Source organism: Myotis lucifugus, unplaced genomic scaffold, assembly GCF_000147115.1.
Source record: "Myotis lucifugus unplaced genomic scaffold, Myoluc2.0 scaffold_4, whole genome shotgun sequence".
NCBI classification, from domain to species: domain Eukaryota; kingdom Metazoa; phylum Chordata; class Mammalia; order Chiroptera; family Vespertilionidae; genus Myotis; species Myotis lucifugus.
The window spans coordinates 12,762,793-12,775,694 of record NW_005871052.1 but is presented as its reverse complement, the minus strand read 5'-3'; the positions used below and the strand labels follow the sequence as shown (position 1 = coordinate 12,775,694).

The 12,902-nt window shown below is 38.7% G+C and overlaps 1 protein-coding gene across 1 annotated transcript in view; it reads left to right on the top strand.

Annotated features, from left to right (window-relative positions):
* The window catches only part of TAF1 (TATA-box binding protein associated factor 1), an 80,371-nt gene that overhangs the window by 61,340 nt on the left and 6,129 nt on the right, over positions 1-12,902 (top strand). The window contains exons 33-35 of the mRNA XM_023765059.1: positions 6,318-6,385; positions 7,883-7,999; positions 12,072-12,197. Of these exons, the coding sequence (XP_023620827.1) occupies positions 6,318-6,385; positions 7,883-7,999; positions 12,072-12,197 (311 nt within the window). The remainder of the gene's footprint in view (positions 1-6,317; positions 6,386-7,882; positions 8,000-12,071; positions 12,198-12,902) is intronic.

Sequence of the window (12,902 nt, the reverse complement as noted above, 5' to 3'; positions counted from 1 at the left end):
ACCTAGTTTGAGATAAGATCCCAATCTTATCTCTTTGGGATCTGTAGACTATGCATATTTGAATTTAGTAATTCTAGTTTCTTTAACAATTTAGTTGTGCAGATATTTTGGGTCTTTTTTCTTTTAAAATCTGGTATTTTTGCCCTAGCCTGTTTGGCTTAGTGGATAGAGCTTCAGTCTGTGGACTGAAGGGTCCCAGGTCTGATTTCCATCAAGGGCACATGCCCAGGTTGCTTGATCCCTAGTAGGGAACATGCAGGATTCAGCCGATCAATGATTCTTTCTCATCATTGATGTTTCTCTCTCTCCCTCTCCCATCCTCTCTAAAATCAATAAAACAATATATGTATTTTTAAAAAGCAATACACAGCTTTGACAAATACCAGATTTAAAAAAATATATTTTTGATTTCAGAGAGGAAGGGAAAGGGAGAGATAGAAACATCAGTGATGAGAGAGAATCATTGATTGGCTGCCTCCTGCACAACCCCCACTTGGGATCGAGCCTGCAACTCAGGCATGTGCCCTGACCGGGAATCAAACCATGACTTGGTTCATAGGTCAGCGCTCAACCACTGAGCCATGCTGGCTGGGATGTCTATTGCTATTGAGATTTTATTTTGTGTTTTTTTAATTTTGATGATTCATATTGGAATACATGCATATTACCCCACACCATTCGTTCACTGTCAAGATAATAATCTATGCTTGTTTTAGTGCAGTACTTAGTTTCTTAGTAGGAAGGTTATTTTTAGTATTTGTGGAAAGGTTCTCAAAGGAAATGTGAGCTTACAAGTGATCACAAACCTTCTCTCCTTAGTTGTGCAAGACTGCTTACTGTCTTGACTGCTATTTTTCTATGAAACCTTTCAGATAGCAATGGTACTTGCTTTCCCTTTCTAACTAGAAACATGACACTTATAACTTTTCTTTCTTTTTGCATCACTAAAGAGGTGAATTAACTTAGAAACAACATAAGGAATTTTCTTGATTTTAGTGGAATATCAACTTTCAAAAGCATTGGAATTACCACTATTTAAGGACATTTGGATTTGAATTATATATGATACTATAGGTTACTGCCAATTCTTATTTGGAATGAGGCAAATATAAATATATTTTACATTTTTATTTTATTTTTCCATCACCATTTATCCCCTCTACCCCCTCCTCCATCCCCACCCCCGCCCACACACAAACACATACACACAGTCATCTCACTGTTGTCCATGAGTTCTTTTCTTTTTTAAAATAAATATATTTTTAAAATCTTTTTAAAAAATATATTTTTATTGATTTTAGAGAGGAAGGGAGAGAGAGGGAGAAATATCAATGATGAGAGAGAGTCATTGATCGGCTGTCTCCTGCACACCCCCCCTACTGGGGATTGATCCCACAACCCAGGCGTATGCCCTTGACCGGAATTGAACCCGGGACCCTTCACTCCGCAGGCTTATGCTCTATCCATTGGGCTAAACCAGCTAGGACTAAATAAATATTTTCTGACAAGATATTTATGGTTTAATAGGGAGATATCAAAATATATTCAGAAAAGCATTTCTTTTCGTAAATGGGTAGTTTATTCTCCTGTAGGGCACAGTGGTCATTCATAGATTGCCATATCTTTCATATTCATTTTCATGTTATTCTGAATATTACTCTTTATAAAGTAATTACGATTTTCTGTATAATAACCGTTTACGGACTGGGAAATTGGAATTCAATTTCTACTCTTCCCCCCCACCCCAATAGCCTCAGGACTTTATTATTCCTATAATGGCCCTGTTACCTTTTTAAAAAATGTTTTTATTGATTTTTAGAGAGAGAAAGAAGGGAGAGAGAGAGATACATTGATGAGAAAGAAACATAGATCGGTTGCCTCCTGTACACCTCTACTGGGGACTGAGCCTGCAACCTGGGCATGTGCCCTGACCTGGAATCAAGACAGCGACCTCTTGGTACATGGGTTGATGCTCAACCACTGAGCCACAGCAGTTGGGCAGTTCTGTTTTCTTTGTATGTCTTGTCACTGAGCTTCTCTTCCTCCTAAGCTGTGAAACCTAAAGCTGATTATCTTACTTTTAAGCTCCTGTTTGCTTCAGAATATAGAGCAAGATTTTTAGTTTTATGGGTGTAGTTATGGACCCTTTTGAGAGTTTGATGAAGAAACAGATTTTGTACCCAGAAAAATTTATATTACATACAAAATTTTGTTTACAGTTTCAGGAGGTTCATGGATCTCTCATTACCATCCTGTTAAAAAATTCCTGGTATAGATAGAGATAAGAAAACATCTAGTTATTTTTGTCCTTTTTTGGTAGTGTTAACAGTGGTTTGCCAACTCCACCACCATTTTTCACCAGAAATACTTCAGTGCTACTTTGCATATAGTAAAGTGTGTTTTGGGGGTATTAGTGGGTATTTCTTTAGAGTTGTATGTTTCAAAGAAAATGGGGAAATAAGAAATGAGGTCACATCCTCAAAAAAATAGAGAAAACTTTGCAATTGTATAAAACTAAATTTTCCCTGAGAGCATTGCAGTGTTCAAGCATTGGTTTGTTTAGGTTTCAAAACTGAAATAGAGTAAGGGCTGAATTCTTAATCTGTAGTCTGGGATTTTGCCATGAGGCAGGTCCTTGTAAGAAGGAGAGCCAGTATACTGTAAGAGGCTGGTTTAGTGAAGGAGGCCTGTAACCTGTATATAGTCTTTTTCTCTAGCATTGTGCATTATTATCAACATGAAAGCTTGTCTGATAACTTTTGTAGTCTGTCTCCGTCAGTATTCTGAGTAGGTAGTAGTTTGAAGACCAACCTACTGGTAGCCCTAGGAGATTAGAATTCTGGAAACCTGAGCTGCAGTATTCTTATTACTCAAATTATTCTTTTTAAAAAATACATTTTTTATTGATTTTAGAGAGAGGGGAAGCGAGAGGGAGAAACATTGATGACAGAGAAACATCAATCGGCTGCCTTCTGCAACCCGGGGCATGTGCCCTGACTGGGAATCAAACCAACAACCTTTTGGTGCATGGGATGACACTCAACCAACTGAGCCACACCCACCATGGGCACTCAAACTATTCTTGATTTTGAGCCAGCTCTGGCTGTATTTATGTGCCTTAAATATCCTGATGGTTGACTTAGTTTTCTTTCTGAATTATTTGTATTTGGCACAAAGTGTGTGAGGACACAGCTTCATTTTACATCTTTTAAAGAATAGATGGCATATATTTGTGAGAGGTTTTACCTGAAAGAGACTTCTTTGTTCATATAATAGTTTGTAATGGTTGGAGTGGGTATGACATGAAAGCTTTACATGCAAATGTGCTATATATTTTATCCTTTACCTCCTGATAAACAGTAGATATAACTCAGGTTTCACCTCCTCTGTGAAGCCTTTCGTAATTCATCTTTCCCTCTTAACTCCCAAAATCGGCCACTTCCTCCTTTGTGCCTCTACTGAACCCTGTATGTATTTTTTCACAAATAGCATTCCCTATTTGTTTATAGTCTATTTCACTGTGCTAGACTATAAGCTTCTTGGGGATATGGTCTATATCTTACTCATTTTTGTGTATAATGCCTGGCACATAGAAGGTACTCAGAATGTTTTATGAATGAATGGGTAAATAAACAGTTTATTAAAGAATATTATAAAGCGCTCAAGGCAGGGATTAAAAATTCAGATGCCTTCAGGATCCAGACATAAATGAGTTAAGCAAACTTGGTAGGGCAGCTGTTACTTAGTTCCAGCCAATTGGTGCCTTATGGGCATGCTTGACCCTGTGTTGCCAGATCTTTTCAGTTTCTAAGAGAAATTAGATATTAGTGTTTTTATTTGAAATCTTTCTATTAAATGTTGCAAATTCAGATTTTTTTAAAAAAACTTAATTTTTAAAATAATTCTTTATTGTTGATAAAAAACTTTATTGAGGTATAATTTCCATACAAAAAGTGTATACGTAATGGGTGTATAGCTCAATCAATTTTCACAAACTGGACAATTTTTTTTTTATGGGCCAAACAAAACTGGATTGACTTGTAAGCCACCAGTTTGCAACTTATGACAAAGGCCATATAGGAAACTGTGTAGTTTAGTTAAGAATCACCTTATAGCCCTAACCAGTTTGGTTCAGTGGTAGCGTGTCGGCCTGTAGACTGAAGGGTCCCAGGTTCGGTTCTGGCTAAGGGCATGTACCTTGGTTGTGGGCTGGATCCTCAGTAGGGGTGGTGCAGAAGGCAGCTAATTGATGCTTCTCTCTCATAGGTGTTTCTAACTCTCTATCCTTCTCCCTTCCTCTTTGTAAAAATCAATAAAAATATATTTTTTTAAAAAAGAATCACCTTATAAGGGTGGGGGCGGACTGGGGGGGAGGTTACTGGGGGGGAAAGATACATATGTAATACTTTCAACAATAAAGATTTTTTTAAAAATATATTTTATTGATTTTTCACAGAGAGGAAGAGAGAGGGATAGAGAGTTAGAAACATCGATGAGAGAGAAACATTGATCAGCTGCCTCTTGCACACCTCCTACTGCGGATGTGCCCGCAACCAAGGTACATGCCCTTGGCTGGAATCGAACCTGGGACCTTTCAGTCCGCAGGCCGACGCTCTATCCACTGAGCCAAACCGGTCAGGGCTAAAGATTTTTTTATTTTATTTTATTTATTTATTTATTTTTAAAAAATATATTTTATTGATTTTTTTTACAGAGAGGAAGGGAGAGGGATAGAGAGTAACATCAATCAGCTTCCTCCTGCACACTCCCTACTGGGGATGTGCCCGCAACCAAGGTACATGTCCTTGACCGGAATCGAACCTGGGACCCTTGAGTCCGCAGGCTGACGCTCTATCCACTGAGCCAAACCGGTTAGGGCAGGGCTAAAGATTTTTTAAAAATCACCTAATAAGTAAGAATGTCTTAAAGAGACACATCAACCAAATGCAATGTATGGGCCTTTTTTGGATTACGATTCAAATAAATCAAATGTAAGTGAACGTTTACTAAATTATGGGAAATTTGAATATTGATTGGCTGTTTAAAAAAAAGAATTGTTCATTATTTTAGATGTAATATAGTTGGATATTTTAATTGACTTTATTTTTTTCAAGCAGTTTAGAGAAAAATTGAGCTAAAGGTATAGAGAGTTCCTATATACCACTTCCTATATACTATATGCCCCAACACATGCACAGCTTCCTCCATTATCAACGTCCTGCATTAGAGTGGTACATTTGTTATGATTGATGAACCTATATTAACACATCATTACCACCCAAAGCCCATAGTTTACATCTTGGTGGTGTACATTCTATGCATTTTGACAGCATTATAGTATCATACATGATTTTTTTCTATTGATTTTTAGAGAGAGAGAAAGGAAGGGAGGGAGGAGGGGAGAGAGAGACATACATTGATGTGAGAGAGACACATCGATTGGTCACCTCCCACTGGTGCCTGAACTGGGGCCAGGGATCTATGCTCTAACCCAGGGGTCCTCAAACTTTTTAAACAGGGGGCCAGTTCACTGTCCCTCAGACCGTTGGAGGGCCGGACTATAGTTTAAAAAAAAACTATGAACAAATTTCTATGCACACTGCACATATATTATTTTACAGTAAAAAAACAAAACGGGAACAAATACAATATTTGTATTTGCATGTGGCCCGTGGGCCGTAGTTTGAGGACCCCTGCTCTAATCACTGTGAAACACCAGCCAGGGCTATACATACCTATTTTTAAAAAGAGTCCTTAAAGATACATACTTTATTTGTGGATGTAATGAAATGATACTGGAATTTGCTTTAAAATAATTTGGGAGGAGTGTGAAAGTTCAGGTTTAAATGAAACAAGATTGACCATGTGTTGATAATCATTGAAGCTGAGTAGTGAGTACATGGTAGTTCATTATATTAGAATCTTTGATTTTTATGTATATGTATATATTTATTGATTTCAGAGTGGAAGTGAGAGGGAGAGAGATTGATGAGAGAGAATCATTGATTGGCTGCCTCCTGCACGCCCCACATTGGGAATCGAGCACACAACCCGGGCATATGCCCTGATCGGGGATCAAACCATGACCTCCTGGTTCATAGGTTGACACAACCATTGAGCCACACTGGCAGGGCAGAATCTTTGTTTTTTAACACGTTTGAAATTTTCTACCTTCAAAAGTAAAGCAAGAGTCAGGGTTAAGGCTGAAGTATGATATTTGGGGTCTAAGATAATGGAATACCATTGTTGGTGAAAGAATGTAAATTTCTGGAATTGACGTCTGTAAAGGTAATGGCATTTTCATTTTTCATTTATAGGGCCTGAAAGTCAGTATACTAAGACTGCTCAGGAGATTGTGAACGTCTGTTGCCAGACGTTGACTGAGGTAGGTGGTGAAGAGGAGATCCCCTTGGGATTTAGCCTTATGGAATCCCTCTGTTCCCTTGGATGAGCAGACCTTCTTTGCCTATCCTATTTTAAAATGTAACATCATGCTCCCCCCACCCTCACCCCATAGCCCTTATTTCCTTCCCTGCTTTATTTTCCTACCTAGAACTAAATGTTTTCTTTTTCATTAGTAATTTGTTTATTGATTTTAAGCTAAAATCAAATTTTTGTATATTGAGTTAAATACAATATATTATTAAAACTAATTTTACGTATTTCTTTTTACTTTTTAAATGTGGCTACTAAATTTTTAAAAAATTACATTAGTGGCTAGCATTATATTTTTGATATATAGCAATACACACTTGAATTTGCATCTCTCTGATTAGTGACATTCATTTGTTTTTGCTTTTACTTCCCTTGCCTTTTTTAAAATTGTTTTATTGCTTAAAGTATTACAAAGAGTATTACACATGTCTCCTTTTTTTTCCCCCGCCCTTGACAATCCCCTGGCCTCCCCTACCCCCCAGTGTCTTATGTCCATTGGTTATGCTTATATGCATGCATACAAGTCCTTCGGTTGATCTCTTATCCCCCCCTCCTGCCCCCCAACCCTCCCCGGCCTTCCCGCTGTAGTTTGACAGTCTGTTCGAGGCTGCTCTGCCTCTGTATCTATTTTTGTTCATAAGTTTATAATGGTCTTTATTATCCATAAATGAGTGAGATCATGTGGTGTTTTTCCTTCATTGACTGGCTTATTTCACTTAGCATAATGCTCTCCAGTTCCATCCATGCTGTTGCAATTGGTAAGAATTCCTTCTTTTTTACAGCAGCATAGTATTCCATCGTGTAGATGTACCACAGTTTTCTAATCCATTCATCTACTGATGGGCACTTAGGCTGTTTCCAGATCTTAGCTATGGTGAATTGTGCTGCTATGAACATAGGGGTGCATATATCCTTTCTGATTGGTGTTTCTGGTTTCTTGGGATATATTCCTAGAAGTGGGATCACGGGGTCAAATGGGAGTTCCATTTTTAGTTTTTTGAGGAAACTCCATACTGTCTTCCATAGTGACTGCACCAGTCTGCATTCCCACCAGCAGTGCACGAGTGTTCCTTTTTCTCCACATCCTCTCCAGCACTTGTCATTTGTTGATTTGTTGATGATAGCCAGTCTGACAGGTGTGAGATGGTACCTAAATTTTTTTTTAAACAAACTATATATAGGGTGTTCCAAAAAATATGTACATACACTTGGAGTAAATTATAAAGGCAGTGTTTATTAAAATACATTTCATTTTAAAAATTGAGCTATCAGCTATTAAAGTGTGTATACATTTTTTTGGGACACCCTGTAACTATTTACTTTGTCATGTGTCCTGCCTCTAGAATAGAAGCTCCATGAAGACAGAAATTTTTCTCTGCTTTGTTTACTTTTGTATTCCTAGTGTTTAAAACACATTTTGAATGAATTCATTACTTTTATTTCTCAGTATGATGAACATTTGACTCAACTTGAGAAGGATATTTGTACAGCTAAAGAAGCAGCTTTGGAAGAAGCAGAATTAGACAGTTTGGACCCAATGACCCCAGGGCCTTACACACCTCAGGTGAGTCTGAGGACTAGGAATCTCCTCTTTTTTTTTAAATCTTTATTGTTGAAAATATTACAGATGTCCCCTTTTTTTCTCCCCTTGGCGCCCTCCACCCTGCTTCCGCCCCCTCCCCAGGCCTTCACTACACTATTGTCTGTGGGCATGGGTTATGCATATATGCATATACATTTTTTTGTTTAATCTCTTCCCACCCGCACCCCCTTCCCTCTGAAATATGTCAGTCTATTGCATGCTTCAATGTCTCTGGTTCTGTTTTGTTTATCAGTTTCTTTTGTTCATTAGATTCTACATATAAGTGAGATCATGTGATACTTGTAGGAACCTCTTATAGTTCTATTGGTTTGGGAAATTGGGAGCATGTTAACAGCTGTATTTACTGAGATACCCTTCTTCTCTGTCCTTCCTCTTCCTATGCCTTTCGTGTGCTTTCTTGTCTTCTCAAAGGCTAAGGTGAGTGAGGGCCATGGGTCTTGGTGGCCTTATTGAATTCAGAAGAGTCAGGTGTGGGATGAATGAGTGGGGTGGGTCTTAGTTGTTTAAGCAGTATGAAGGAATACCAGATTCCTGACTACTATGGCCAGAGGCCTTCCTCTTGAGTCTCTGGAGCTCCCTTACCTATGAATTGGGGCTCTGGCACGTCCCTAGGGTATATACTTCTCAATTATAGACGCGAGCCACATTGTTCCTATGCCTTATATATGCCTGATTATTCATTCCCTCAGATGTATCTTACTGTAGCTCAGATGTCACCCATTTTCCTGGATTGATTCCCACACTTTGTAAATGAGACAGGTAATATTTATCATCTTAAAGACTAGACTAGAGAGTAGGATTAATAAGAAATTTTAGTGATTTTGTTCTTACCCTTGAATATAATGAGTATATTTCATCAATACTATGCTCTTAAGAGAGATGGCATATTTGAAGAATAGAACTTACCCAGAATATAGCTTGCTTACTATATTGGATGCACTAAGGTAAAGTAGAAAGTACATGTAGTTTGGCATAAAATAGGCTGGGTTTGAATCTTAGCTCTGCTACTTTTTAGTTTTGTGAACTTGGGAAGTTAACTTAATCTCCTAACTCAGTTTCCTTTTCTCTAAAATGTACTTTTCCAGATTATTATAAATATGAAATAAATTAATTTTAGCCTGGCACATTAAGTAAACATTCAGTAAATGTTTGTTTTCTTATCTGTACAAAAGTTGTCTACAAAGTTTTCAAAGGCCCTTTCAAATTTAACCAAATTTTTTAAAAAATAATTTTTATTGATTTCAGAGAGGAAGGGAAAGGGAGAAATAGATAGAAACATCAATGATGACAGAGAGTCATTGATTTGGCTACTTCCTGCACACCCCCCACTGGGGACCAAGCCTGTAACCCAGGCATGTGCCCTGACCAGGAATCGAACCATTGACCTCCTGGTTCATAGGTCGATGTTCAACCACTGAGCCACGCTGGCCGGGCTAACCAAGTATTTTAATGCAAAATTTTCTCAATACCCATTGAAAAACTTTTTTTCATTCTACTCAGGTTTTTCTCTGTACTGATAATGCAACCTAAATGATTTCTGTTGGATTATTGCTGTCTATATCTCATTCATGCACTCGTCCTATCTATCTTTTACTCTCTCTTTCATTACAAAACATAGGTTACTGAGGGGCCATGTATAAAGACTCCTAAGATATTTCTTCCAGGCCCAGAACAAGAAAAGGTTTTTGAAGTGTGTTGGGCAGATTGGGTCAGGGGGGCTTGGGTGAGTGATGTTGCCCGGGAAGGCCTTATTTGCTAATAGGCCTACAGCTTCCACCAGGTGCTTTCTGGTAAGTTAAAGCCTGGGTTTTAGCCATCCTTCCCCAGGACATTCTAGCCACGAAGTGGCACATGGTTTGCCTAGTGTATGGCAGCGTGGGCCCAGTTCTTTGGTGAGTCAGAGCCTTAAACCTGAAAGTCTTCTTCCTTCCTTCTCTACCCATCCCATGCTGTCTCAAATGGCTAAAGCAAACCTGGCAACTATTCTCCCTCCTGAGCAGTAGCTGTAGTTTGGTGCAGTTAGAGGGTCTTCTATGAAGAATAGGGTGTAGGTAGTTCCTCTTCATTATTCCAGTTCACCCTCTCATCATTGCCTTTACTCATATATACAAATTTTAAAATAATAAGCCCAGTTCATTACCTCTTAACCTGAGGAATATGCACATGAGTGATTGTCCTTACTCATTACTACTCTCAAACCCAAATGTTATTAGAGTGTTGCATAAGTTTAACCTGTCATAATACAATTATGACTGTATAGAAACACAACAGTAACCATACTTTACTTCCAGCTCTAAATGATGATAGTCAATAATTTATTTTCACTCAGCCATTTCTGCCTAGCTTGTATTGCATCGTACATTCAGCTTAATACTTTATTTAAAACTGCTTACTTTGCAGTTTCCCATAGAGCCTTTCATTTCTTGGATTTTCTCTTCTGTCCCATAATTAGTTTATCTGCTCTGTCATCCTTTAAATTCTGTTTGGCCTCCCTGTCTCCAAAACACTCTTCTCAGTCAGCCTTGCTTGTTAAAAAAAAACCCCACAAAGTAACATGTTGGTTTTTTTAAAATAAAATTAACATGTTCATTGGGAAAAAATTGGAAAATATAAAGGAGAAATAAGTTCTATAAAATAAAGTTCACTACTCAGAATTAACCACTGTGCACATTTGGTGTGTGTTTATAGACAAACATTTTTTTAAACCCTCCCTGAGGCTATTTTTCCATTGATTTTTAGGGAGAGTGGAAGAGAGAGGGAAAGACAGAGAGAACATTGATGTGAGAGAAACACATTGATTGGTTGCCTCCTGCACATGCCCTGACCAGGGCCTGGGCCTGGAAGGAGCCTGCAACCGAGGTACGTGCCCTTAACTGGAATGGAACCCGGGACCCTTCGGTCCATAGGCTGACACTCTGTCCACTGAACCAAACCAGCTAGGGCTATAGACAACTTTAAAAAAATGTTTTTATTGATTTTTGAGAGGAAGGGAGAGGGATAGAGAGATAGAAACATTGCTGAGAGAGAAACATCAATCATCCCCTATTGGGGATCCAGCCCATAAGCTGGGCATGTGCCCTGACCATGAATCGAACTGGTGACCTCTTGGTTCATGGATCGACACTCAACCACTGAGCAACACCAATCAGGCCTATAAACAACTTTTAAAATGAAATTGGTCAAGATGTTTTTGGGTCTTGTTTTCACTTCACATTATATTACAAGTACTTTATTTTATTAACTAGTCTTTGAAAATAAGATTTTTTAAATAGCTGCATAATATTATCCTCAGAGAACGCTTTACTATTTCTCCAGCCTGTTCTTTATTGATTCTTCCTATCCCATTGTCACTGAATAAGTCTATTTGCTAAATCCTTGTTCTCTTCAGGATAGGGAAGAAGGTATCTATAATTTATCAAATACCAGGCATTGGGTAAGGAGTTTATACATCTCTTAAATCTCCCAACAACCATGTTTTACAATTGAGGAAACCAAGATTTAGAGAGATTAAGTAATTTGTTAAAGTTATTCAGCAAGTGATGGAGCCAGGACTCAAACCCAGGGCAGTTTACTTCAAAGTCCATGATTTTTCACCACACCATTTTGCCTCATAGCATCCTCTGATGAGCTCTTACTGGTATTGAAATTTCTTAATCCCATTTCCTATTAGGTATCGCTAAACCAATCAAAATAGCACTGGTATGAAGTTCTGGGCCTAAAAAACAGTAAGGCAAGGCTTAGAAGAAGCTAGGTTGTTGATCAGAAAGCTGTGAGGACGTAAATTGTCCCATAACTTTGATACTTTCTGCTTCAGGAATCTAATGAGCATACACATTAGATGCCTCTCTACTAGAAGGAGCAACATTTGTAAGATTCCCCAAAACCTGTCCATAAAGTTGTTTCAAGCTGTGTTTTCTCAATAAATGGATTGGTCTGCATGACCTTTTTCTTCAGTGAGTGCTCTAAAGGGGCATCGCTGTAGTTCTTACTCCCTTTCCTAAATAGAAGCTAAGTTATATGATTTGTGCCACAGCCACCTGATTTATATGATACCAACACATCCCTCAGTATGTCTCGAGATGCCTCTGTATTTCAAGATGAGAGCAATATGTCTGTCCTGGATATTCCCACTACCACTCCAGAAAAGCAGGTGACACAGGTAGGATATTCTTTTTCTCTTTGTGAGATTGGTAGTATACTTCAGAGTGGGGGAGTGGTGGTGGTGGTATATGACATGTATCAAGGATAATTAAGCTCCTTGGCTCTGGGAATACAGGTTAAGAATGTGATTTCAAGGTGGGAAGGTGGCAGGTCGCATGATGCTCCAGGGCTGAGGTAGGCTGGGTGAGGAAGACTCTGATGTAGATATTGAAGGGTATAATGATGATGAAGAGGAGGATGGGAAACCTAAGACTCCAGCCCCAGTGAGTATGCTTACAGAAAGCTATGGTTACATTATATCTTTATATCAGTGGTTCTCAACCTTCTGGCCCTTTAAATACAGTTCCTCATGTTGTGACCCAACCATAAAATTATTTTCGTTGCTACTTCATAACTGTAATGTTGCTACTGTTACGAATCGTAATGTAAATATCTGATATGCAGGATGGTCTTAGGCGACCCCTGTGAAAGGGTCATTCGACCGCCAAAGGGGTCTCGACCCACAGGTTGAGAACCGCTGCTTTATATGCTATAGGAGCCCCACCAGTACAGGGCAGGCCAAATCCCAAGGCAATATCAGAGAGTCTCCATAGTAAGTCCTAGTCTGACTTTAATCCTTCAAACCAGATAAACAAGTCTATCCACCAAAATTACTCTCTACTGCCTGTCCCCATGGGCAAAGTTAGGCACAGCAGAACTTCAG